This window comes from Pteronotus mesoamericanus, unplaced genomic scaffold (genome assembly GCF_021234165.1).
Source record: "Pteronotus mesoamericanus isolate MK-2021 breed Mesoamerican mustached bat unplaced genomic scaffold, CSHL_Meso_final contig_1210, whole genome shotgun sequence".
NCBI lineage: Eukaryota > Metazoa > Chordata > Mammalia > Chiroptera > Mormoopidae > Pteronotus > Pteronotus mesoamericanus.
The window spans coordinates 655,506-682,141 of NW_026555047.1; the positions used below are offsets into that span (position 1 = coordinate 655,506).

The 26,636-nt window shown below is 50.8% G+C and overlaps 3 protein-coding genes across 7 annotated transcripts in view; 2 read left to right on the top strand and 1 right to left on the bottom strand.

Moving 5' to 3' along the window:
- The window catches only part of AP3D1 (adaptor related protein complex 3 subunit delta 1), a 65,223-nt gene extending 61,533 nt beyond the window's left edge, over positions 1-3,690 (top strand). For all 4 annotated transcript variants that reach the window (XM_054587074.1, XM_054587084.1, XM_054587095.1 and 1 more), the window contains exon 32: positions 2,433-3,690. In XM_054587074.1, the coding sequence (XP_054443049.1) occupies positions 2,433-2,528 (96 nt within the window). In that variant the 3' untranslated portion in view covers positions 2,529-3,690. The remainder of the gene's footprint in view (positions 1-2,432) is intronic.
- A 1,572-nt stretch (positions 3,691-5,262) lies between these two features.
- Positions 5,263-17,586, bottom strand: IZUMO4 (IZUMO family member 4). Its single transcript, XM_054586791.1, is given in 6 exon segments — positions 5,263-5,410; positions 6,343-6,419; positions 6,883-6,922; positions 6,924-6,957; positions 7,049-7,192; positions 17,484-17,586. Coding segments are annotated over 6 exon segments (546 nt in total).
- On the top strand, positions 7,789-25,376 carry MOB3A (MOB kinase activator 3A). 2 transcript variants are annotated; one of them, XM_054587118.1, is made up of 4 exons: positions 7,789-7,908; positions 18,716-19,256; positions 23,126-23,328; positions 23,960-25,376. In XM_054587118.1, the coding sequence occupies exons 2-4, from the start codon at positions 18,836-18,838 to the stop codon at positions 23,987-23,989; spliced, it is 654 nt and encodes a 217-aa protein (XP_054443093.1). In that variant the 5' UTR covers positions 7,789-7,908; positions 18,716-18,835; the 3' UTR covers positions 23,990-25,376. The 2 variants fall into 2 exon arrangements, with proteins under 2 accessions (XP_054443093.1, XP_054443084.1); XM_054587109.1 differs by having other exon boundaries at positions 7,795-7,874.
- The last annotated feature ends 1,260 nt before the right edge of the window (positions 25,377-26,636 follow it).

Genomic DNA, 26,636 nt, shown 5'->3' on the forward strand with positions numbered 1-26,636 from the left:
GCTTGTGCACTAAAGGGAATCCAGCTGGTGACCCTTTTGGTTCGCAGGCCAACACTCAGTCCACTGAGCCACACCAGCCAGGGCTAAAAATAAAGAAAATCTTTTTTAAAAAAAATTTCAGGTGGAACACGGACAGCTCACCACCCTGTCAATCCCTTGACCCTCCCTCTTGTATGAGCAGTTTTGTAGTGTACTTAAAAACATCAAAGATGCCATCACATCATCGTTAACACTTTGTTTTTAATCCTCAACAAATTTCAGGGAACTCAAGAGCAGAGTATCTGTTGTGCTCGCCTACATCTACTATTTCTGTTGTTTTTTTATTCCTAATATTCACATCATCTGGCTCAGTCCCTTCTGTTTGAAGAACTTTATTTAGTAATTCTTTTATGACACGTCTGTTGGCTACAGGTTGTTTCCATTGTCCTTCATCTCATTTTTTTTAAAGGTTTTGTTTTTCCATTTATTTTTTTTAGGGGAGAAGGGAGGGAGAAAGGAGAGAAGCATCAATGTGTGGTTGCCCCTAGTGTGCGCCCCACTGGGGACCTGGCCTGCAACCCAAGCATATGCTCTGCCTGGGAATCAAACTGGCAACCCTTTGGTTTGCAGGCTGGCACTCAATCCACTGAGCCACACCAGCTGGGGCAAAGTTAATCTTTATTTCATCATTCCTCAGGGCTACTTTGGCTGTATTTACAATTCTGGCTTTGATAGTCTTTTTTTTCTTAGTACAGTGTTTCTTGATTTATAATGATTTACATCCTAGAAAAGCCATTATAAATAAAAAATGTTTTTGATACACTTAACCCACCAAACATCAGAACTTCTCCCAGCCTGCCTTAAAGGTGCACAAAACATAAGATCGAGAAAACACTACAACCAGCACAGCATAGCACACTGTGGATTATATGGTGTTCACCATTGTGATCAACAGGCTTACAGGAGCCCAGCATCACGAGAGAGGTTGTACTGCATATCACTAGCTAGGAAAAGATCCCAATTCAGAATTCGGAGTTCAGTTTCTACTGCATGCAAATTGCTTATGCACCATCTTAAAGTCCAAAAATCCTAAGTCAGAGATGGGCTGTACTTTAAAAATATGCCATTTCCACTTGGCATCCATGGTTTCTGATGAGACATCTGCACTCCTCTGCACCTTTGCTTATTCTTTGGATAGGGAGTGCAACTTTTTCTCTGGCTCTTCTCCGGGTTTTTCTTTGTCTCCAGTCTCCAGCAGTTTATGTTGTTTCTGGGCATGGACATTTTTAGGTTTATCTATTTGAAGTGTGGTGAATTTGGTGAATCTTTACATGTACTACTTTTGCAAAATTTGGTGCATTTCAACTATTATTAACTACTCTTTCAGCACTGCATTCTTTATCCTGTTCTGGGAGCCTGAGGACCTGAACCCAGAACTTCTGTTGCTGTTCTTCAAGTCTCTGAGGCTCTGCCCACCCCATCGATCCCCTCCCCCCAGCCCCTTGTGCTGTCTGCTCAGACTGGAGAAGTATTTCTTATAACCTGCCGTCAAGTTCACTGACTTCTTTCCTTTGTTGTGTCCATTCTGCTGTTGAGCCCATTCAGTGGGCCTTTTATTTTGATTATCCTATTTTGGTCTTAAGTTTTCATTAGGTGTTTCTTTAAAGCTTTCATTTGTTTGCTGAGATGATCTGTTTTTTCTTTTTCAAGAGTGTTGTGATAGCTTCTGAGAGATTGTCATAACAGCTGCTTCATTGTCTTTGTCACATCAGTCTGCTATCTGCCTTATATGAGCATGGATGTTTATTGATTGTCTTTCCCGGGCAGCTGAGATGCCCTGGCCTTTTTTGCTGAGTAACTTGGGACTGTATTCTGGGTATTTTGAATATGCTAAGACTCTGGGCCTTGTTTTACTCATGGGAAGAATGTTAATGCATAGGCCCCACCTTCAGGATTCGTACTTCCAATGTTCATCACTTTTCATAGTCTTTGTTCCACAGAGTGCCCCACATGTGGGGCCAGGACTGGGCAGTACTCTGTCCTCAGCATCTGGTACACTGGCTCTTGAGGGCAAGGGCCCTGGGTGCTCAGCTCCAGTCAGACCCTTGGTTCATGAACAGTATTTCAGATCGCTTTGCCTGAGCTCCTCCCCAGAATCATTCAGACTCTGTGTTCCTCCTGGGGTTCCCAGCCATAAAGTGATCATCCCGCTCTGTCAAGCTCTTCCAGCCACTTCTAGATTCTTCTAATTCCAGTCCTCGCCCCCAGCCACCACTGCTGGCCTCAGTCCACATTCATTTTGCCATCAACCTGGGACCCCCTCCTTTGTTCCGATTTTGAAAGCACCCACATATTGGATAGTATTTGGAAAACCAAAAGTACAAGATGTGTAGTTGTAAGGCAAGATCTTCTTGTAGTTTTCAACATACTGAGCAGTGGTTTCCCTTTTTCAGGGTGAGAAGTCTGTATCAGTAGATGGGAAGTGCAACAACGCCACTCTGCTCAGCAACCTGCTAGAGGAGGTGAAGGCGACGCTGGCAAAGTGCTGAGTGTTATCGCTGAGGCCACCACAGAGAGGACATGAAGGAGAGACGGATTCCAAGTGCTAGTTTCTCCTCTGTCGCATGTACTTATCCAACCTGGCGTTAATTTAAGTCCGCTGTCGTCACCGGTTAGACATTGAGGTCATATGTTCATTAATTTCTCTTGTCATATTTTTTACTTTGACTCTTCCGTCTCTCTTTGGGGAGAAACCCATTCCAGTCCCCAAACCATCAGTGACTCCTGTAGCGAGGGCCAACAGCACATGGCTGCAGGAGCTGCCCAAGAAGTGGGCATGACCACCATCCAGGCCAGGACCTGTGGGCCCAGGTGGGGGGCGTTCAGTGGACAAGACGAGGGGGCGTGTCCTGCTTCTGTGAAGTCATCCAGTCCCACAAGTCCCCAAGTCCCCTGCACACTGGTACCTGAGGGGTGAGAAACAGGCTGCCTGCTCACCACAGTAACGTTCCCTTTACCCTTCACAGCCACAGTCAGTTCTCTCCAGGACACATGGTGGGAAAAGGGTTGTGCAGGCCATTGTCCATTGGATTCTGTGTCCCATTGCCATGTTTGTGTGCCAGGTGGAGAATGGTGGTAGACTCCAAGGCTCAGGGGTAGGGGGCTACAGCAAGGGAGGGGATTCATTCAGGAGCCCAACAGAGCAGAGGCTGGACCTTGCTGGTGTTCTCGGTTTTCTGTTCGGTAGTGTACGTCTCAGTTGACGTTTGAGGTGAGTGGTGGAGTGCGAGGGTTCCAGGTTCTCTCTCATCACTGAGAGCTCCACAGGGCTTGTCCTCACAGCATGCCCGCAGCTGCTGGCAGGGCCCGGTCCTGAGTCCCATGGCCCTGGTGGTGAAGCACATGTGTCTTGGGGAGGCCAGGTCCCTTAATGTGTCTCATGGGCAGGGCAAGGGGACTTCAGCCCACCCCAGTGAAATTTTCCTCAGAAATGATGGTCCTCAATGATGTTTTAACTTTCCTTTTGATGAAAACTGTCACTTTAGCATGTAATCTATTACAGAATCCTGTGCAGTGATTCTAGAATCTCAAAATTGTATGATGTGTTATATAAGAATTTGCTATCAACATTCCCGTGTAAAGGAGAGACATATCACGCTGCTGTCATGATTTTGTGTCAAGATGATCCAATAAACTTGCAAAACACATTTACCTGTCGGGTCTCCTGCCAGTGGCAGTGTGCATCCTGGCCAGGGGCATTACACCATAGCCCAAGGTGGGGTGACCACACAGCTGATGTCTCTGGACATCCCTGAGCTACTTGGGGTCAGATGGGGCAGCCCTCATGGAGGTTGCAGTGTGCTGGAAAGCCCTGTCCCCCCACTGCCCGTTCAGCGTCCTCTTGGAGGTGATAACGATGCCCACATGCCATCTAGGTTCCTAGGCTCATAGAATGAATAATGAGGCCCCCACACACTGGCCATCCCATCCCTGAGAACTGCACTGGTGAGGGGGTTGTGGGAACAGATGCTGGAGGGAGGGCCCTGCTGGTGATGTTAATTCATCACATTTCCACTGCCTTTTTTGACATTGCATGCACAGGGATAGTTCAAACCTGGTCAGTCTGGGTCAGTAGAAAGCCCAAATCAACTCCACCTTGAAACCCCAAGTGTGGGAGGGTGAGGAGCACAGGCACAAACCAGCTCCACTAAACCCTGCTTGGGGCACCAATAGGGAGAAAAGCAGCCCTGCCAACTACCACCATTTGCCAGCAGGCGTATTCCCCTGTTCTCAGTGGGAAAAGGTGGTTCATGCAAGACAAACTGCTTGCCAGCCACTCAGGCTGGAAAAGGCAGAGGCCGAGGTGGCAGGAACAAAGACAGTGACCAGGATTCTGGTGAGCAGCCAGCCCTGCTTCCAGCACAGACCCCTGTGAAAGGTGCTTGTTGCAGACTTCATGACTACTGTGTTAGTTTATCCAAATGTCCCCTGAATCTTTCTCCTGCTGTTTTGTCTAAACCCTGCCAAATAAACACTAGGTCAGTGAAACCTCAGTAGGAAATCAGCCCTGCGGGGTTCATCAGCTGTCCTGTAATTCACTGCCCCGCCTCCCCAAACACACATACCCAGCCCCATGCAAGAGCAAGAGGGAGCTGGAGAAGTCAGGGGAGGTGCACCCAGGCTGAGAGAGGAGTGCCAGACTCAGACTGAGAAAGGAGTGACTGAGAGCACTCCCAAGCCTCCCTCTTGCCTTGAACAGCTGTCCAGCCTGAATCAGAACCCATGTAGTGTTTTCAGAAGCAGTGCTGTAGGTTTTCTTGGGCTGAGGTTCAGCCCTATGTGACCTGGTGACCTGAGCCCTAGGACACACTGAAGATGGCCTTGTTTTACCAGACTCTAGCCTCACTTTGCGTCATCAGGGGAACTCACTTGCTTCCAGGCTTGCTTCCAGGTGGGCCCAACCAGGTACACTCAGGCAAATTGCACGCAGTCATATCAACATGGAAATGCCTGGACCCTGGACCCGTGACCAGATGTGCCTTGCCTTGGGGGCTCAGTCCATTCCCTCACACCATCCTCCCTGCCTTCACAGGGAGTGCTCCATCATGAGAAATGTTAGGGACATTCAATCATTCTTCATATAGCTCTGAAATCCCACCTGGCATCTGCTATATACAACCCATTCCATACCCTCCTCCTAGCCCTGGCCCTGCCTGGGCTCTGATGCGGGTGCAGGGACCCCCAAGAGCAACAAGCCTGCTCCACAGGGTCAGGCTGGGACAGTCAAACTGAGACCTGGCTCCACGTTGCAGCTGGGGCGGGTTCCATGGGCTGGCAGCCATCGGTGCTGCTCAGGCACTCAGAAGCATTTTCCAGGGTCAGGCTGGCCAGGTGATTGGGCTCTAGACATGTGAAGGTTGGTGATACCAGGCTGCAGAGACACAGGTGCCTCAGTATCTCCTCTCCCCTCCTAGCTTCCATCTAACTGGTGAGTATTTGCTAGGGGCCTGTGCCTCTTCTCCCAGCTGGGGCATGTGACGGCGTTGCAAACAGATATTCAAAGCTGAATTCGGGAGGCCCTGTTTTCTTGTCCTCACCCAAGTCCCAAAGTGGGCTGCAAAGTTCCTGGGTGAGTCTGTGGTAAATGAGCTTCTGGGTCTTGATCTGTGCTTTAGGTTGTGCTGCTGCCTGGGCCACCTTCCCCAGCTCCCTGTCCATGCAGATTCTTCCTTCTAGATAATTCAGAAGGCTGGAGTGGTTTTGTGCATCCAAACGGTGAGGAGGACATGTTCATGAAGTGATTATATGGATGTGGTTGCACAGGTGATGCTGGCATATCCCAGCTGCAGAGAGCCCCGCCTGGCTGTGCCTGCCCTGTCCAACATCCTCATTCATCTGCCACCATTGACCTGGAGGACCCCACACCAACCTATTGTTTCCCCCCACTCCACTGCCAGGCCAGGGCTATGGAGAGGAGGGGGGTGGGCTTCATTCAGCTCGTGTTGATATTCTGTCTGAAAGACACAAGAGGGCCCTGGTTAGCCCCAATTTTGGTGCCTAGGCAGTGTCTGTGGCTGCCCAGGCCACTCCACTGGGACACATCCATTGTAGGGTACCCTTCCTAGGTTCTAACCACAGCCCTGACACCCACTTGGGGCAGGAGTCAGACCAGACTCTGTCGGGGAGGAACCCTTTAATTATGATGATCTGCCCGCTTTGTGCCAGCTGAACTCAGAGACCCTTTAGGGAAAGGGGCTGGGGCCCTGAGTACAGGCACCAAGTCCTGCCTTCTAGTGGCTGTCCCCACACATACTCAATTTACAACCTTTGATAAAACTCACGTTGGGTTTGGGGAGAAGGTACTTGTGCCAATTATTTCTACAAAGACTTACATGTAAAGCAGGAGGCCTTACACAGCTATCTTCCTCTGTACACATGACCTGCAGAGACACAGGGGGTGGAGGCGGTGTGGCCCCAAGTTCAGAGAAGGGCCAGCCATGAACACCCCATCCTACCCAGGTGGTGAAAAGCAGGAATGAGGTGAAGGAGGGGCCCCTTGGGAAGAGTATTGGACCCCATGCACAGCGGGCCCCTGCCTACATAATGAGGAAGCAGCACATAATGTCAATGGTACGGGATATACCGATAGCATTTGATTGAAATCCTTGTTCCCGGGGCCGTTCTCTCCTAAGGGGGCATAACGGTCCATGGTTTCAGGACATAAGCTGCAGCACACCCACGTATACGCACACCAAGCACATCGCCAAGCCTGAGCCCTACTCGCAGTTGCTGCAGGAAATGGTCTCTTATTGGAAGATGGCTCGAAACCCATTAGGGAAATATTCTGATGGGGGAGGCAGGAGGAAAGCAGGTTCAAGAGGTGGGTGGATGGGGGTGTCCTGGATACATCTTCCACTGGTACAGCTGATCCATCTTCTGGTACGGCGTTTGCCACTTGGTCCAGCTTTTCCCGGGTTAGGGGCAGGAGGAGAAGGCGAGTAAGCAGCCTGCGCCGTGGTCTTCTGGTTGGACCAAGAAAGCGCCCAGGCGAGGCCCCCGTACTCACTCATCTCCGCGGGGATGGCCAGGTGCAGCTCCTTCATCGTGTTCTGGCTCCAGTCTGTGAGCAGCGTGCTCGACACGAGGATGTCGCGCTACCCACCAGGCTTGGGGTTCACGTGATGGGAGTGGAAGGAGAACTCTGAGAAAATGCCTTGGCAACGCACGCAAGCAGCGGACCAGCGCGCTCGTCAGGCAGAGGCAGTCCGCAGGGTCCTGGCACGTCCCCGCCAGTCGCCTGCAAGAGCACCACCCGTCAATCTAAGGCACCTCCCGCGCCACACCTCTCCACAGCGCACCAACCAACGGCGCTCTTCCGGCCCCAGGCCACGCCCCACTATCGCGTCCAGCGCAGACCCACCCCAGGTTCAGGGCCCGCCCCGCAACAGACAGAGGTAGTAGCAGGCTCAGCCTCCACGCTCAGCCTCCAGACTCCGCCCACGACCCGCCCCTTGCGTGCCCTAAGGCCCGCGCAAGCCCCTCCTTCCAGGCCGGCCCCTGCTCGAAGCCCCGCCCCACATTCCCAGCAAAGAGGAAGCTCCGTCCACTAACCAATGGCATCACGGCCCGTCCCCGGTTGCCAAGCAACTCAGAGCGCAAGTTACGGAAGCTCCCCTAGTCGGTTTAGACCTCCTCCCTCTAGCTCCGCTTTGAGGAGGCCACAGCCTGTAGCGAAAGTAGATCCGGCCGGGCGGGGCCGGGGCGGGCCCTGTGCGGTGTTCCTCCGCGGCGGGAGGAGAGGCTTGGAGTAGCGGAGATCAGCGGACATCAGCGGAAATCAGCGGAAATCAGCGGGACTGGGACGGTGGGCCGGAGACGGTAGACGGAGAACGGAGGTGAGAGTGGCCGGCCGTCTGCGTGAAGCAGCAGGTGGGTCCTTGGATGGGCGAACGCGGGCCGCTGGCGGCCGAAAGCCTCGGAGGGGAAAACGCGGGCGGCGGGGGTTTTGGTCTTCAGGAGCGAACGCGGGCGGCGGGAAGGGAGTTGTGGACTCTCGATCGAATTCGTAGCTATAAATGTCACTTTTGGATCAACCCCGGGCTCTGTCACTAACTATCGCTAGGCCTTCATCTCTGGTTTGAATCAAGTCCGCAGGATTTCAGGGCTCCCAAACGGGGAATCGGCGTTTTAGGAGCTTGCTTCTTGCTTCCTATGTCCCCAGAGTCAACTGAACACTGGACAAGGGCTGGGCGCGAGGTGTTGGTGGTGTCCGCACTGCCCATTGGGAGGACTTCGCAACTCAATCTCTGAGGCTGATGGGCTGGCATTGGTTTTAAATGACCATGTATTTTATAAAATGTCACTGAAAGAGGAAGGGGGCTGGTTGGAAAGTCACAAAGCAGAAAATAAATCTTGGGTGACCTACCACCCAGAGAGCCAGTGTTAATTTTGGGGTAAGAGTCTTCGGTTTTCCAAACTTTTATAGAGGTTTAATTGGCATTCAATTCACTGCACCTATTCAAAGCACATAGTCGGGTAAATTTTGAATATTATGCATGTGTACTTTTGCATATTTCACAGTCCAGGGGCCTGCCCCTACTATCTGGTTTTGGACTAGCTCGTGTTACACACACGTGGCCTCTAGGCAATTGCTTTCTCTTCCCTCCCTTCATCCAACATAAAGGGGGCTCTTAGCCCATTTTACCTCTCAGTGCTGAGTGATGCCAGGGTGCTGCTGACTCCCGGAAGCCCTGAGCCCCACTGAGCCCCGCTTCCTGCTTGATGTCTTAAGGAATGAGTGACTTTTTGCCCCACGTGTTTGTCTGTAGCCTGTGCCAGTCTGTTATCAGAACACTGAAGGAATGTACTGAGTGTGGAGTGAGAAGACAGCAAGTGAAAGTCCTGGCTGCCCTGCCCCCTCCCCACCCCTGCTCCATCCCAGAAGGCATCCTTTGTTTCTTCACCCCAGATCCTGCTCTGATGGCTTGCTTTCTTCTCCCTGGGGTCCAAATGTACACCCACCTCACACAACACCTGTCCCATTGCTCCTCTTTTCTGACAGGTGGGTTTTCCCCTCTGTGGCTGAGCTGTCCAGGGCTGCAGCTACCTGCCACACGTGGCTAATGAGCCCTTGAAATATAGCTGAGTTAAATTAGGACCTACTGTACATGCAAAATGCACTCCAGATCACAGAGACTCATAGGTTTAAAAAAGGCAGACTATCTCCTTAATATTCTATATTCCTTAGTTGTTGAAATGATATTTCCTTGCCCTTGGGTTAAGTAGAATGTGTTATGAATATTGATTTCACCTGTTTCTTTTCATTTTCTTAGTTTTCAGTGGAGCCACTGGACAATTTGAAATTAAGTTTGGGTGCACATTATATTTCTAGTGCCTGCCATGGTATTTATTCTTTCTGCAAATATATGTTCAGTTCTTGTTCTGCTAGGCTTCATGGTGTTCTGCTTCCTGTTTGTGGCTTTAGTAATTTCTTCAAAAGGTTGAACTACTTCAAGGTTTTAGCCAAATGCTTGATGTGTCATAATTGGTGAATTAGTGTTAGCTATAATTTTTTTAATAGACTTTATTTTTTAAAGTAGTTTCAGGCTCATTGCATGACTGAACAGAAGGCATAGAGATTTCCCATTACTCTCTACCTTCCCTCCTCCCTCCCCATACGCACAGCCTCTCCCACTGTCCACCTCACCAACCAGAGCAGGACATTTGTTACAAGAATGAACCTACGCTGACACATCACTATTACCTCAGGTCCACGGTTGACACTCTTTGTGTTGTGCGTTTTATGGGTTGGGACAAATGTGTAGTGACATGTATCCACCATGACAGTGTCATGCAGAGTAGTGTCACTGCCCTAAAAATCCTCTGCACTCTGCCTATTCATCCCTCCCTCCCCAACCCCCGGCACCCACTGAACCTTTTAATGTCTGCATTGTTCCGCCTTTTCCAAAATATTCTAGAGTTGGAATCACAGTGCAACCTTCTCATACTGACTTCTTTCTCTTAGATGTATGCATTTATAGTTCCTCCTGACTTTTCATGGCTGACAGCTTACTCTTTATTGGAACATCCCTACAGGAGAAAGTGTGTCATTATCATCTTTGCATCTCCTACAAAGCTGAGCTCGGTGTTCTCCGTGTGCTCAAGTCTAAGTCCTCTCTTTGTCTCTCTCCAGTCCCCCTCTTCTCCCCTTCCCCCTTCTCAGCAAAAGCAGTATTTTAGTTCCTCAGGGGTTCTTGGGAAGCTAATTCCGTTCCTGAACTTTTTACTTTATTATTATTTTTTAAATTTTTATTGATTTTTAGAGAGAGAAGAGAGAAACATCAATTCGTTGTTCCATTTAATTATGCAATCATTAGTTGATTCTTGTATGCATCCTGACTGGGAATCGAACCTATAACCTTGGCGTATTGTGTCAATACTCCAACCAACTGAGCTCTCCAGCCAGGGCCCAGTTTCTGAACTCTTTAGATGATTCATATTCTAGCAAGTTTAGGGCAAGCTCTTTCTAATGGGGAAGTGCTCCGAGGCTGAGCTCTTAAATTAAGTTCATGGAAAAGTCAGCCATTAATCATCTTTGGGAGTTGTTCTCACATCATCAGAGCCTCATAAAATGGAGGTTTAACAAAATCCCCCAGCATTGGCCGAGAAGTTGGGTTTTCACTCTGGGAAGTTCCAGACGTGCCCCAGCTGGTGAGCTGTATTTCTGATTTCCTGGAATTTTGAAGTTCAGATATCTTAAGCAGAAAAGGGGAATCTGACTTAAGAAACTGGATTCTGGGAAGGACAAGGCTTCCACCCACTTGATGCCAGAAACAGCCATGGTGTGACAAACACACATGTCCCCAGACATCGCCTGGATCCCCTAGGGGTAGGACCACCCCAAGATGAGACCCACAGATGTAGCTGATTTGCTGAGAGTTCTTCACATCACCCAGGAAAGAATGTAGCCTTTGAGTGGATGGGCCTGGCCCTCAGTGGATGGCTCATTGTGACTCCTTTCCTCCATTATCCCCTGCTTCCAAGGTCAGTGCACAGTCAAGTTCATATCCAAGGTTCCCAATGTGAAAAGGAAGCATGGGCAGCCAGCGAGGGGTATATGTTTGGATGGGAGTTCAGAAGGCACTATTTCATGTATCCTGCCCCTCCTGACATGCCTCTGGTCAGTGAAGATGCGGTGGCATCTCCTGAAACCCTGGGCTGTGGCCTCAGAAGAAGGAGGCATGGCTTCTGAGTAGACACATCAACAACCCATGACCTCTCACACGTTCCTCTCTGACCCCCAGATGACACAGTTTTGCCAAAGAATAATATCTGTATTTGCCTCTCTGGGAGACTGAGACAAAGAGAGTTCTTTATCAGGTACAGGATCCTCACGCTGGTCCATGCACACCCTGCACTCCTCTCTGCTTTAGTGGAACAGAGGCGGGGATATGTGGGGACACCCAGTTTGGATCCCCACACTCCTCCATGTGCTATGAGCTCTTTGCTCTCAGCCCTGGGTAGGGTCCTTTCTGCCTCTCCCAGCTGCTGGTGACTTACTGACAGTTCTTGGTGTCTCCATGCTTGTCTGCCTCTATTGTCACATGACCATCTTCTCTGTTTGGCTGTGTCCAAATCATCCTGTTAGAAGAACATGTGTGCTTGCATTAGGGCCTCCCTACTCCAGTGTGACCTCACTTTAACAAGCCCCATTTCCAAACAAGGTTTCATTCACAGTTACTGGGGGGCCAGGATTTGAACATATCTTTCTGGGGGACACTAGTCAACCCTTAACGGGAGGGAGGGGAGTGACTGCTGATGGGCACAGTGTCTTTTGGGGTGATGGGAACGCTGTGGAATTGGGGTACACTTTAAAAGGGTGGAATTTACAGGATATGAATTTATCATTTGGGCTGGAGTCTATGGAACCCCTCAGTAGCACCTGGCCTGGAGCAGCCCCTACAAACCTTTCTCCCTGCCTTTGTACAACACATGTTGGAGAATATCAGCCACAAAACCAAGATGTGAGTGCAAAAGGCCAACTAAATGCAAATCCCCATCCTAATCAGGGGAAGGCCCAAAGCCAACCTCACGAGTAGCCTGCAGAATGGTGGGGCTTTCCTGTACGGGGAACTGCAATGAAATTTTAAAATGAACATTATGGCCCCGACTGGTGTGGCTCATTTGGTTGGGCGTCATCCCGCAAAGTAAAAGGTCGCCAGTTCGATTTTCGGTCAGACCACATGCCTGGGTTGCAGATTCAGTCCCTGGTCAAGGCGCTTAGGAGAGGCAACCAACTGATGTTTCTCACATTGATGTTTCTCTCCCTCTCTTCCTCCCTCCCTAAAAATAAATAAATAAAAATGAATATTAGGACAGGCCCTCGGCCGTGGGCACCTTCCAGCCAAACACTGGGGTTGCTGTCCTAATCCAGGGACTGATCTCACAGATTGGGGCCTGCCCCTCCAGCCCCACCCCCACCACCAGGTTGGGGCAGTGTCCCCAAGGTAGTGGCTGTGTTAGCAGCAAGAGGCAGGATGTGAAAGCACCGGAAGGAAGTGGTGATGGGCTGGGCTTTGCTGCTGCCATTGCTTAAAGGAACTATGTTTTGTTTTGTTTTGTTTTCAGGGAAAAAAGGAAGGGTGGGCATCTATTGGGTTGGGAATTTTGTCATCCTATCTTTTGTCGCTGTAGAAGCTCCTAGGTGCCACACATATCTCATCTGTGGAAAGAACCAGGGAGGTGCATGGGGGGAGGTAGAAGAGAGTATATGGGGGTAAATGGTAATGGAATAAAAATACAATAAAAAATAAAGTATTAAAAAAAAAAAAAAAAGCCAGGGAGCCAGGAGAGTCCTTAGCACTGAGTCGCCGCACGGCTGTCCCAGCCCTTGCCCACGCTGGTGCCCTGGGAGGCATTTTAAGAATATCAAGGGGAAAGGCCCCTGGAGGCAGTAATGGGGCAACCATATGACCTGGGTCATAGCTGGCCACCCTTCAGCCATGGGGTGTGTGCGTGTTTCTGATACAAAGTTGTTTGCCTTTGACGGGAACTCTGCCCCTCCAGGAAGTTTTTAAGAAAATCATTGCTTCTGCTTAAAAAAAAAATCTCCCACCTTCGGAGAAGAATCAGAAAGGCAAGCAGAAGCCTTGCAAGCCCCTTCTGCTGCCCTGTCCCATCTTCCAGAACCATCGCAGCAGCAACGACAGGAGAGGATGTGGACAAAGATAAGGTAGCCTGCCCCGGGGTGGGGGGGGGGGCGGAAGTGGGGCCACCGCCTCCCTGAGGCTTGGCCAGGCAAGGGCTCCTTCCAAGGGCCCTGTCACTGCCTTTGAGGCTTCTGTCTTCCTAGGTCTCCTGTCCCCAGTTGATGCTGCCAGAGGTTAAACTCCCAAAGCCATCACCAGAGAAGCCCCAAAAGAAATAGAATGCAGCAGCCAGGTGCTGGTGGGTGCAGATTTCTTTGTGTTATTAGGGTAGAAGTTTTGCTACAGGACAAATAGGAATCTGGAATAGAGGCAACCGTGGGGCTCTGTGGCCCTGCCGGCCGGCCCCTCCCTGCAGGACGAGCGATGTAGTGCCCCCGCTTCGCCTTCTCATTGCCAAGTGGGGCTGCCCTCGCCTCATGTGAAGGGTGTTTGGAGGCTGAAATAAGACCAAGGATGAGAAAATATCTCCATGGTGCCAGCTGGCAAGGGGCACGGGGAAGGTGCCTGGCTTTTTTGGCCCTCATGGGTTTCTGTCCCTTGACCTGCCCCCAGATTAGCATGAGAACAGCTAAGTTTGCAGATTCATCACCTGGGCAGGTGTATGGGCCACTTGGACAGTCAGCAGTCACAGATGGGGCTGCAGTCCCCACCCATTATGTCCTGTGCACACGCCCCTTGCAGGGAGGAGAGAAGCGGGTAGGTGGAGCATTTGTGGCTGCCCCTTTCCCTTCTTGGAGACACCCCCTCCCCACTGCACAGGCCACGGGCGCCCAGGGCTATGCCCACTCACCAAAGCCAGGGAAGGGCACTGGTCCAGACTCTGTGCTGGCATTGCAGACATTTCTGGTGGGGAAGAGACCAGCCTGGAGGGCACCTGGCACTGGGTTTGGAATAAAACAGGTGAATGCTGGAATAATGGACAGGTGGTGAGCGGCCTAGCTGAAAGAAGTGCAGGCTTCACCCTCATGGTTCAGGGTTTGAGTTCAGCCTCCTCCTTCTACCAGCTGCATGGCCTGAAACACTGACTCAGTAATCAGTAATTATTCAGTACTGAGTCAGTATCTGACCCAGTGGTTCTCACCTGGGTTGGGTGATGTCTGGGGACATCTGTGGTTGTCACAGCTGGGTGCTCCTGTCTTTAAGTGGATGGGGGGCCACCCCACAGTGCCCAAGACAGCCCCCCACAGAGGGTGACCTAGCCCCAGTGTCAGCACTGCTATGGGGGGTGGGGGGGACCAGGCTGGGCCTAACCCTACCCATATGTAACGTGGGATGCCGTTTCCCTCTCAGATTACTGTGAAGTGCCTAGCTGGGGGGTAACCAAGGTGGCAGAAAGTGATGACAGCAGCCAGGGCCCCAGTGCTGACCTGGGGAAGGAAATGAAGGCGCTTCTGGTCTGGCAGGTGGCACCAGGTCCTTTTTGCTGCAGAGCACAGGTTCCCTCAAGCGGCATCACTGAGTGGTCATTCTTTACACAGGCCTTGTTCACCCTGGGGCAGGTCACTCACTGCACCTTATAGTTTGGATAGTTTTCTGTAGTTGTGTTACATCTCACAGCATTAAACAATTTAAAGGCAGCACCTATAAAATTTACAGGTGGGAGCATCTTGAGTTCTTCAAGGTCCCTGGGGCAGTCTCAGCCAGCACGTACTCTGCTTGTTCCTCACCCACCTTTAAAAAATAACAGCTTTTAAATTATGTATTTATGAGTATAAAAGTTCTATTAAAAAGTAACAGCGTTGTTAGCTGTCATTCTCATACTGCCCACTCCACCCATTAAAGTGCACGTGCACTGGCATCTGGTGCATTCAGAGTTGTGCAACCACCACCTCTATCTAGTTCCAAAATATTCTCACTTCCCCAAAAAGAAACCGTCCCTGTCATCAGTTACCCCCATCTCCTCCCCCAGTCTGTCCCTGTGGATGTGCCTGTTCTGGACATTTCACAGGGATGGAATCACACATTCTGTGGCCTCTTGTGTCTGGCTTCCCTCACTGAGCACTATGTGTTCAAGGTCCACCCACATTATAGCGAGTGTCAGAGCTTCACTCCTTTTCCTGGCTGAGTAACATTCCAGTGTGTATGGATAGACCGTGTTCTGTTTGTCCATCACCTGTGGGTGGACACTTGGGTTGTTCCCACCCTTCAGTGATTATTATGAATTGTGGATGTCTGGGTACAGGCCTTGCGTGGACACGTGTTGTTGCTTCTCTCGAGTGGATACCTAGGAGTGGGTTGCTGGGTCAGATGGTAACTCTGCTTGCTTGTCTGCCAGACCATTTGCCACAGTGCTGACCCCTTTCGCATTTTCACCAGCTGGGCACAAGCGTCCTCCTTTTCCTGGTCCTTGCCAGCACCGCTGGTTGTCCTTTTTGACCACAGCCCTCCTCGTGTAGGGGGGCAGCTTGCTGCCCTTGGCACAGGAGTTTCTCTCGTCCTCTGGATTGGTTATCTTTGGTTGACTCCTCGATCCCCAGGCTCAGTTTCTGTGTTTTACGTGGTTTAGGCCTCATGGAAGAGCACCTCTGCCCGATTTCATCAGTTGTGTGAAATGACTTATTAAATCAGGGTCTCCTACCCCTACTGCTCCCCACTGCCACCCCGCACTGCTGACACTGGGGCCAGATCACTGTCTGTTGGGGGATACCTGGGCACTGTGGGGGTGTTGAGCAGCACCCTTGGCCACCACCCACTTGATGCCAGGAGCACCCCTAGTTGTGACAACTGCAGGTGTCCCCAGATATTGCCAAGAGTCCCCTAGGGGCAGGATCACCCCAGTGAGAACACTGGTTTAGACATTTTTTTATTATGTATCTAGTCTCTGGAGTTAAACCGAAGGCTTCTGGAAGACAGAGACTGGTCTTCAGCCATGAAGTCTTCGTTGAGTACACAAGGATGGCACGGGCAGACTCTGCCATGTTCCCTCTGACCCCAGCAATGAGACTGAAGGTGGCCATGGTTCTAGAGGAACCTAAAAGACCAAGGCCCGGGAGCCCTCCACGCTCGGAGACTCTTCCTGTGCCCAGAGATGGGCAGGGCCAACCCAGAAGGAGGCTCTTGGGCTCTAGGATGTGGCCCAAGTGATGACTAAGCTTTTTCTAAAACTGCTGAAATCCTCAGCACCCTCAGGCCATCTTGTCTTCTGAGTCACTTCACCTTGGCCCCAGGACACAGTGTGTATGTGATGGCTCACTCTCTGGGCCCAAGAAGGACTAGACTTGACCCTGGCCTACACCCGCTGCACTGAGCTGGGTGCTGTGGTCAGAGTGGACGTGTGCTTCCCTTTGTCTGAGCCTGGCCTTGGCAGTGCTGGCTTCAGTGGACCTTACTCCGCCAGGGTTGCCCTGGGCCTTGGGGGTTGGGTGGCATCTCTGCAGAAGATCTGAGGCGCAGTCCCCTTAGTTTGTGGTCCTTTGCTATATGGTGTGCTGAGTCTGGAGGGTGGGCCACCAGATAAGCCCAGCTGGCCGCACATCATGGAAACAAGCTCCCACTTTTGACAAAAATACATCTAAACCTATAGAAAGATCTTATAAGAATATATTAGGTGGGATTTTTTTTAGCCAAACTGAGGACATGCCTAGAAGCTAGCTCTCAGGGGATAGAGAAAATGCTCCAGAATGGCAGTTTGAAGTTCTTTTTATGAATTTGGAATCAAAGGAGAGACAATAAGGAAGGTTATTGGTGGGAGGTTAAGGAGAAAGGAAAGTAGGAAATCCTAGGATTGGGTAAAAAGTAAAATGGAGAGATACATACTTTTTTTACATTGGAGGTGCAGGGTAGTTAACATTTAGCATTTGCCGTAAACAGGGATGGTGTGGGCAACCAGATAAAACTGGGGCGTGCGCTAGCTAGTGAGGAGTTTACCCTCCGAGGGGTCTGGAAAAGAAGATCGCTCTGACATTTCAAGTGTTAACCTAGATGCACAAAAACAGTGGGTAGGGCTCGCTTAAGGTAAAGACTGACCTTTTGCTAAGGAAGCCTTAGGCCTGGGATGTGACTGCTCTCCACAGCCTGTCCTGGGAGGTGATCGCATTATCCAGTGTGGTTACTCTTGGTCACTGAGCTTACCAGGCCTGCCATGTGGCCCTGGAGTTTGTCAGGTCTACTCTTCTGCGCCTTTTTTGTTCACACCACAGTTGAAGCAAAGGAAAAAGAAGAGGGAAATTTACTATAATATCGTAAATGGTTATTTATAACCCATGGGTGTGTGTTGTGGAGCTGGGCCTGGGGTGAAACAGAGGCACTTCTTCCGCTTCCTCTTTCTGGTGAAGTCCCAAGAGGCCCCTGCCCCACCAGCCCCGCCCTCCCTGTTTCCACAGCGAGCACACTCCCAGGAGGGTGCATTGGTCTGGGCCTGCAGATGGAGACACGGAGGCTGGAGGTCGGCGGGCGCCATCATCGTGGCAGAGTGACAGTGATGTTGGGGTCGATGGAGTGACTGCAGCCTGCGTGTGAGCAGGGCTTGTGGCTTCGTGTGTTCATTTCATCCTCTCGCCTTTGCGATGGAGCTTGTTGGTCTCCCATCGTAAGAGGAGGAGACTGAGCCTGGGCAGGAGAAGGTGGAGTGGGAGGGAGACTGGGGTCTTCACGGCAGGGAACGGCGGCTGCAGCCCCCACATCAAGGCCTCGGCCCTGGAACGGGTGGGTGTCTGGCACGTTCCCATGTAGATGCAGATAAGACCTGGACAAGCTCATCCAAGCTTTTTAGCAAGTGTTCTGGGGATTAGTGTCTCCCCAAATTCTTGTCCACCCTTTGGAAATGGGGTCTTTGCAGATGTCATCAAAATGATACAATGAGGTCCCACTGTATTAAGGCGGGACCTAATCAAATAATGAGATTTAGACAGACAAAGAAGCAGAAGGAACTTCTTCCCTCCCAGCCCTGGGGGCTGTCAGCAAGCCTGGTCCCCTCTGAGGCTCATTGGGGGCAACTGTTCCAGGCCCCTCTCCTGGCTCTGGCGGTGTTGCTGATTACTGCCGTCCCTTGGCCTGTAGACATGTCACCCCATCTCTGTCTGCTTTGTCGCAGGGACCTTCCCCGTGTGTCTGTGTGTGTTCCCTCTTATAAGGGCCGTCATCATCTACAGCCCACCCAGATCCTCCAGGACAAGCGCGTCCCCTGATCCTTAATCACATCTGCGAAGACCCTTCTTCCAAGTCAGGTCCATTCACATGTCCTAGGGATGGGGGTATCTCTGTACGGAGGCCGCTACGTGGCCCGCAGCAGTCACCCTGAGCCACCGTGCATATTTTAGCACACTCTCTCCCGATTTATGGAAAGCCTCCAGGCACTGGAGGCAGGCGTAGGATGCTGGCAGGCCTGGGCTTGCAGGTCCTGACTCAGGGTCCTGCTCTGAGGCAGTCGGGACATGCCTCGGGGCAGTTTTTTTTACTGAGGAGCTGGCACCCTTTTGATAAAACTCAAAACCAGAAGTCCTAGGAAAACCCCCCAGTGTGGCCCATTCTTGCTTCCAGAAGAGGGCCTCTGGAAGTGGGTGACAATTCTCCCTCTTTCTGTATTCCAGATCTCAGGGAAGACCTGGGGGCCAGTGAATTTCTGGTCGCCTGGGTTGGTGGCCGACACCAGTGTCCTGCCCAGCCCCATCCACGAAAGCCTCATCAAGGAGCGTGCAGTGAGGACCACGATGTCCAACCCCTTCCTGAAGCAGGTCTTCAACAAGGACAAGACCTTCCGCCCCAAGCGCAAGTTTGAGCCAGGCACCCAGCGGTTTGAGCTACACAAGAAGGCACAGGCATCATTGAATGCAGGGCTGGACCTGAAGCTGGCCGTGCAGCTGCCTGCCGGTGAGGAGCTCAACGACTGGGTGGCCGTGCACGTGGTGGACTTCTTCAATCGCGTCAACCTCATCTACGGCACCATCAGCGATGACTGCACTGAGCAGTCTTGCCCTGTCATGTCAGGCGGCCCCAAGTACGAGTACCGCTGGCAGGATGAGCACAAGTTCCGCAAGCCCACAGCACTGTCGGCCCCACAGTACATGGACCTGCTCATGGATTGGATCGAGGTGCAGATCAACAATGAAGACGTCTTCCCCACCAACGTTGGTGAGTCGGGCAGCCTGGGGCTGGGGCATGTTTCTTTTTTTCAAACTGTAAGAGAAAGTTTACTTAGAAAGTAACAGAGGTAGAAGTGAACTATAAAAGGAACGGGCTCAGGAAACAAGTTACAGAAGCGAAAGAAGGGCCCTTGGAGTTTAGGAGAGAGAAAGGTGAGGTAACCCATCTCGGGGGAAGGACAGGGGGAGGGAAGGGGCGTGGGTGTGCTAGGGGTGATGGTCATGTTTTTAAAGATTTTATTTATTTATTTTTAGAGAGAGGGGAAGGGAGGGAGAAAGAGCGGGAGAGAAACATCAATGTGTGGTTGCCTCTCATACGCCCCCAACTGGGGACCTGGCCCCAACCCAGGCATGTGCCCTGACTGGGAATCAAACCGGCGAACATTTGGTTCACAGGCTGGCACTCAATCCACCCAGCCACACCAGCCAGGGCAGTGGTCATGTTTTTAATAACAGCTATACTGAAATAGAATTCACAAACTGTGAAATCCACCCATTTAAATTGTAAGTTTAGTGGCATTTAGTGGATCCCCAGGGTTATATAACCATCTCCTCTAATTCCAGAACATTTTAGTACCCTCAAAAGATCCCTATCACCATCAGCAGTCACCCCCATCCCCCTCCCCAGCCCCTGATAACCCCTTATTCACTTCCTGTACCTTTGGATTTGCCTGGACATTTCACATAAATGGAATCACAGTCTGTGGCCTTCTGTTTCTGGCCACATGTGTTCAAAGTTCATCCACGTACCAAGGATCAAAGCTTCGCTCCTTTTCATGGCTAAGTAGTATTCCAGTGTGTGAATGACTAAGTAGTATTCCAGTGTGTTAAGGACCTTCATGTTAAGGTCCTTAAAATGGCGAGATTATTCTGGATTATCCAGGTTGGCCCCAAATTTCATCAGAAGAGTCTTTGTAAAAGGGAGGCAGAGGGACATTCGACACATACACGAGAAGGTGATGTGACAACAGAAGAAAGAAGGAGGGACCATAGCCCAGGAATGCCAACAACTTCCAGAAAAAGCAGGAAATGGATCTTCCCTGGACCCTCTAGAAGGAAGCAGCCCTGCCCACAGCCCCATGAAACTGACATGGGTCTTCTGGCCTCCAGGACTGTGAGGGAAGACGTGGGAGTTGTTGTTAAGCACTCCCACATGTGCTTAAAGATGGACGCAAGATTGTGAAGAAGAGGACCAAGAAGTTCATCTGACCCTAGCCCTTGTCGCTCAGTTGGAGTGATGTCCTGTAACTGGTAACTGAGTGTTCGGTTCCTGGTCAGAGCACATACCTAGGTTGCAGTTTCTATCCTCTGGTCTGAATATGCATACAATCCCTGGTCCAGGCACATACAGGAAGCAACCAGTCGATGCTTCTCTCTCTCTCGCATAGATGTTTCTCTCTCTCCATTCCTCTCTGTCTGTGAAAAAACAATGGGGAAAAAATGTGCTTGGGTGAGGATAAAAAAAAATATTTTGTTAAAGTTTATCCGGCACCAGTCAGACTGATATGTCAAAATTAAACGCAACTGGTGGAAACCCAGAGGCGCTGATAACAGGGTGCACAGAAGAGTCAAGGGCCAGATCTTGATGCCCAACATTGGTTATGGGAGCAACATGAAAAGAAAGCACATGCTGCCTGGTGGCTTTTGGAAGTTCCTGGCGGACAATATCAAGGAGCTTGAAGTGCGGCTGATGTACAACAAACCTTACTGTGCTGAGACTGCTCACAGTGTCTCCCCAAAGAACCACAAAGTCATTGTGGAAAGAGCAGCCCAGCTGGCCAGCAGAGTCACCAATCCCAGGCCCAATCTGTGTAGCAAAGAAAATGAATAGACAGATTGTGTACACACTATTTGTGTTAATAAAACTACAAAATTCTAAGGGAAAAGAAAAAAGGACTGCAGAGTATATCTTTCCGGCTTTATGAGCCAGAAGGTCTTTGTCTCGAAACTACTCAAACCGGTCATGTAGCCCAAAAGCTGCCATAGACACTATATAAACAAACAGGTGAGTCTGTATTCTAATATAACTTTATTTACAAAAGCAGATGGTGGGCCCAATTTCAACCCCTGCATGAGAAAACCATTGCAACCATGGGCAGTGCAGTCCTGGAGATTCCATTTCTAAGCCCTTCTCTAGGCTGTGCCGCTCTAAAGCACTCCCTTTTCCGAGCATCACCCTTACTGATCCCCAGTACCCCCTTTGCCAGAAAATACAGCCGAAGGAATAAAAGAGCCATCAGTTCTCATATTGTGGGGCATCTGGGCCCAGATATGGAGGAGGGAGCAGGGCCAGGCTGAACCTGTCATGCACAGAGAGTCTGTTCTTTTCCCAGTTGCCTTTTAACTGGACACATCTGGGACCTTTCTCAGTGGTGAGCAGCCTTGTCAGCTCCCTGTGTCAGGGCCACGGGTCCAGGTCTTGCTGCAGATGCCACATCTTGAGCCTCTGCACATGGATCACCTGGACCTCTTTGGGCCACTACTCAGCCAACCACAGGCCTTATAAGCACAGAGCTATCCAGCTGCTGAGGTCCCATCTCCTGAGAATGTGTGCCTGGTGCATTGTGGCTTTCCCACTGTTAGCGACATCTATGTGCCCTCCCCTGATCCATCAGCCCCTTGAGCACCCCCCCTTCAATGATGGCCTAGTTTGTCAGTCCTGGTCCCAGGCACCTACCTGGTAGCCCTGGTTGGATCTCGTTAACACATGGCTTCTGTCTTGCCTGTGGGTTGAAGGGGACTCGAAGTCTTGGTTGGGAAAGCAGGAAGAAGCCCATGGGGGCTAACAGCAATGTGAATAAGCCTAATGCCACCAAACTATCGCCTAAAATGGCTCAGATAAGGAATCTCATTGTGGGTGTATTTTACCACAATTTTAAAAAGTTAAAAAATATGTTAACGGGAAAAGAAAGTGCAACGTAGCGTGTGCATTCAATGAAGCTCTGACAAATACATCAAATTTAATATTATAAAAATAATATTTTAAATTTATTTTTAAATAAATAAATTTAGCCCTGGCTGATGTGGCTCAGTGGATTGAGCACCGGCCTGTGGACCGAAAGGTCACTGGTTAGGTTCCCGGTCAGGGCACATGCCTTGGTTGCGGGCCAGGTCCCTGCTTGGGGGCTGAGAGAGGCAACTGATAGATGCATCTCTTACACATTGATGTTTCTCTCCTTCTTTTTCTCCCTCCCTTCCTGTCTCTCTAAAAAATAAATAAACTATTTTTAAAAATCAATAAACTTTAGAAATGTTTTTGGGGGTTTTCCCATCCTGTTAAGAAAAATAAATATTACTAGAATTATACACACATGGCCAGATCCCAAAGTAGACATAGCAGATCCACAGCTGGCAGATATGGGTTGGGAATGTTCTGGGTTCTGTGAAGGGAACTGGGCAAAGGCAGAGGGAACGTGTGACTCCCAGCACTTTCCCAGCGAGGGCTGAACCAGCAGGGCCAGAGTGGCCGATGTCCAGTGCCCTGAGGGCGGGCCTTACCCGCAGGCCTGTCTTCATCCCTTCCCTGGGCGTTGTTAAGAATCATAGCAGTGGGTTTCTCACAGCATTTCATTGGGCTCCCTGGAGATGAGAGACCTGGGTGGGGGTCAGGAGGCTACGGATCATGAAGAAAAGGGCTCCGTCACAGGGATAGACACCTCCCGCCCAGTCAGTCCACACTTGGCTGCAGGAGGAAACCAGGATATGGGCTGTGTGAATTTGGGCAGGCGTCTCAGCCTCTCTGAGCCTCACTAGTTCACAGTCTAGTACACTGGCAGTCCAAGGTCAGTGTGGTGTCAGGGCCAAGCTGGACCCCTGAGGCTGCATCCTGACTACCCTGGCCCCTCTCACTGTTCACAGGCACGCCGTTCCCCAAGAACTTCTTGCAGGTGGTGAAGAAGATCCTGTCCCGGCTGTTCCGCGTGTTTGTGCATGTCTACATCCACCACTTTGACCGCATCGCGCAGATGGGCTCCGAGGCGCACGTCAACACCTGCTACAAGCACTTCTACTATTTTGTCAAGGAGTTTGGCCTCATAGACACCAAGGAGCTGGAGCCGCTGGTGAGTGGGGCAAGGACTGAGGGGGCCAGAGAGCAGGCCACTGGGGCACCCAAAGACGGGGCCAAAAAACTGGTTTGGTGAATAGTTTCATTAGCATACTCAGCTGTTCACTTACTGCTGGTGCTGCTTTCAGCCTCAGGGCAGAGTTGAGCAGCCAGACAGACACCATTCTGGCTTCCAGAGCTGAGAAAGTGACCTCTCAGGCCCTTCACAGAGCTTGTCACCCCAGCCCTAGGTGTGCTGCTATTTCCTTTTTTTTTTTATTTTATTTTATTTTATTTATTTATTTTTAGAGCAAGGTGGAGGGAGGGAGAGAGTGAGAGAAACATTGATGTTCAAAAGAAACATCGATAGGTTGGTTGCCTCTTGCACACCCCCAATTGCAGACTTAGCCCACATCTCAGGCATATGTCCTGACTGAGATTTGAACCAGCAACCTTTAAGTTAGCAGGCTGGCGCTCAATCTACTGAGCCACACCAGCCAGGGCCTTGTTCCCTTTACTGTAATGTTTGGCCTTAAATGAGGTCCGTGAATCTATTGAGATTGCATCTCCTGTTGTTTTTTTGGGGGGTTGGGGGGTATTTCTTCACCTTTTGTGTCAATATCTGATATCCTGCTTGTTTTTAACAGAAAGAAATGACTGCACGGATGTGCCACTGAGAGCCCCTTGGCCTCACTGTCACCAAGGCAGTCCCAGGGGACACTCTGACTTGAGGGCCACCTCCCTGGAACGTGGACTGTGTTTCTGCCCCAGCAGGTCATTGACCTCCGCAGTGGTCAGATGGTAACCTCTGTGCCCCCAATGCTGCACTGGACACTGGGGTTGAGCCCTTTTTCTGATTCTGAGGTGACAGCAGGCCCAGCCTCCGAGAGTCCCACAGGGGAAGATTGAACTTGAACTCTGATTCTGTGCGCTGCAAACAACTAGGAAAATCCACTTTATCTATAAAGCACTTGGGTCTGCCTGGAGGCTGGAGCTCTACCTTCCCTTCATGAGCCTGTCCCATAATGCCCCCAGCGTGCTTGGCCTGGGAGAGAACAGACTACACAGGCTCTGGGTCAGCAAGACAGGAGCCCGCCTCTGCTGTGCCTTCAAGCCTCAGTTTCCCCACAGCCTGCTTCCTGTAGCCCCATGTCCGTGTCATAAGAGGTACAACGTAGCCCTGACTCCCTTCCCCTCCCTCCTCCCTTCCTCAGTCTCCTTCTGTTCCTTCAGTTCCTCCAAGATACTCGGCTCATCTGTCAGGGTTTCCCAGACTCCACATCTGCACCCCAGATTTCCTGGGGCCCCTTCACATATCATAATGATTGAGTTTTTATACAATTTCACTGACAACCACCTTGAGATGTTAAGAGAAAACAGCTTTTTATCTGTAAATAGTGAACTCACCTCCCCTCTAGACAAATACCCCTCCATGATGAATAACCCAGGATGACCCTCCCATAGAGCGTCTCTCGGGTTTGGGGTCTTTGAACCTGGCCTTTCTTAATGTGCCTGCCCAATTTACATGAAACCCTTGATGTGACCCTCTGTGGCCAGGGGACCAGAGTCCTAGCACTGTCTTTCCACAAAACATTGGGGCATATGACCAGGAACCCACATGCGGCTGCATGGAAGTGACATGAGGAAGCCACATGCTGCTCCAGGCCCCCTGCCCTTGGGGCACCAGACTGGCAGCTCTTCCTACCCACCTGCCTCTGAGGACCTCGGCGCCTGGGATTCCCGCAGAATAGAGGGGCTCCATCACCCAACACCAAGGAGTGCAGCGGACACCACCAGGTCCAGCCCTCAGATCCCTGGGCACACAGACCCCACAGGACTACAGAAAACCGTCCGATCAAATATAGCTCCTCCTTTTAAATACAAAACCACAGCCAAACACCAAAACCACTATATTCCCACCCCGGTCACCACCAGCTCTTTTCCCTCAGCCAGGCCAGGTTGGGGAAGGTGGCGGGGACTGTAGGGCGAGAAGGGCCCCTCCCTCCCCTCATGTGCCTGCAGGTGTTCGCATGTGAACATCAGAATAAATTGTGCCATTTTTGTACCCGCTGCTGCTGGCTGTCATTTGTCTTCTAGCAGGAGGGCCTGGTGTCAGGACACATCACTGTCATTGTCACTGGGGTGCTGTCATCCACGCCCAAATGGTGAGGAAATAGATGTCACAATGGCTCGTAGTCCGCCAGAGCACCCCCAATCGATAATCAGATATGCAGAATGGGGGTGAGTTAGAATTTCATGGGGTGCCGGGTGGGGACAATTAGGTCAAAAGTGTCAAAAATAGGTCAAGAAACACCACAGAAAAGGTAGACTTCACTCTCCCATTGTCTTTGCCTTTTTGCCACATGAGAGAAGTTTCCAGAAGATATTGGACTGAATACAGAAGAATTAATTGAGAGGGAACAGAGGAGTGTTTCTGTTCCAGCCCTTACTAATTAGCCCTGCAACCTGGAACACAAGACAAAGTGACCCTCAAACTTTGCTTTCATGTGAAAAATGGGAGCAGACACCTTACTCTCAGGGGCTCCTTTCATTTGTAAAATGTCACTGTTCCAGAGCCAGCCGGATCTGGTCTTTCACGAAGGCGGGTTACAGGCCATGCTTCTGGCACAGGAGCAGGTGAGGAAGAGGCGCCTGCTGGAAGCCAAGGGCCACAGGGAGCTGCAGGGTGAACGGACGGCCAGGAACCTGTGAGCCCAGTGTGGCTTCTGGCCCCCAGGGGGCGTGCTGACTCCGTGGGAAGGGAGAGGCCTTTCTTCAAAGTGAATTAATTCCCCGTTAACTTGGAAATACTTTCTAAAGAAGCCATTGTCTCCTTACCCTTTGATTTGCAAATATATCACAATGATTTCCAGGACCAGTTTAAGAACTGGGGAGCTGTTATTGTCATTTGGAATAACATCCCCCAAAGATGTCCTCATCCTAGTCTGGGGACCCGTGGACATGTCACCCCCCCATGGTAAAGTGACTTTACAGATTAAGTTGAGTAAAGCCCCTGAGGTGAAGATGACGCTGGAATTGCCAGGAGAGAGGTGGGAGAATGTCCTCACAGGGGCCTCACAAGAGGGAGGCAGGAGGGTCCGAGTCAGAGATGAAAGAGGCTGCGCTGCTGGCTGTGACGATGGAGGAAGGGGCCACGGGCCAGGGATGCGGCCCCTGTAGAAGCTGGAAAAGTCTGGAAATGGTCCTCCCTGGAGCTGTAGGAAGGACCAGCCCTGCCCACACCTGGGTTAGCCCCATGAGACCCACGTCGGACTCCTGACCCTAGAACTCTAAGGAAATACACTTATATTGTTTAAGCCACTA

Excerpts from the sequence above, each read along its gene's own strand:
- MOB3A (XM_054587118.1), top strand. The coding sequence starts at position 18,836 with ATGTCCAACCCCTTCCTGAAGCAGGTCTTCAACAAGGACAAGACCTTC. Across the intron at positions 19,257-23,125 it reads CGTCTTCCCCACCAACGTTG|GCACGCCGTTCCCCAAGAAC; the intron begins GTGAGTCGGGCA and ends CACTGTTCACAG. Across the intron at positions 23,329-23,959 it reads CCAAGGAGCTGGAGCCGCTG|AAAGAAATGACTGCACGGAT; the intron begins GTGAGTGGGGCA and ends TGTTTTTAACAG.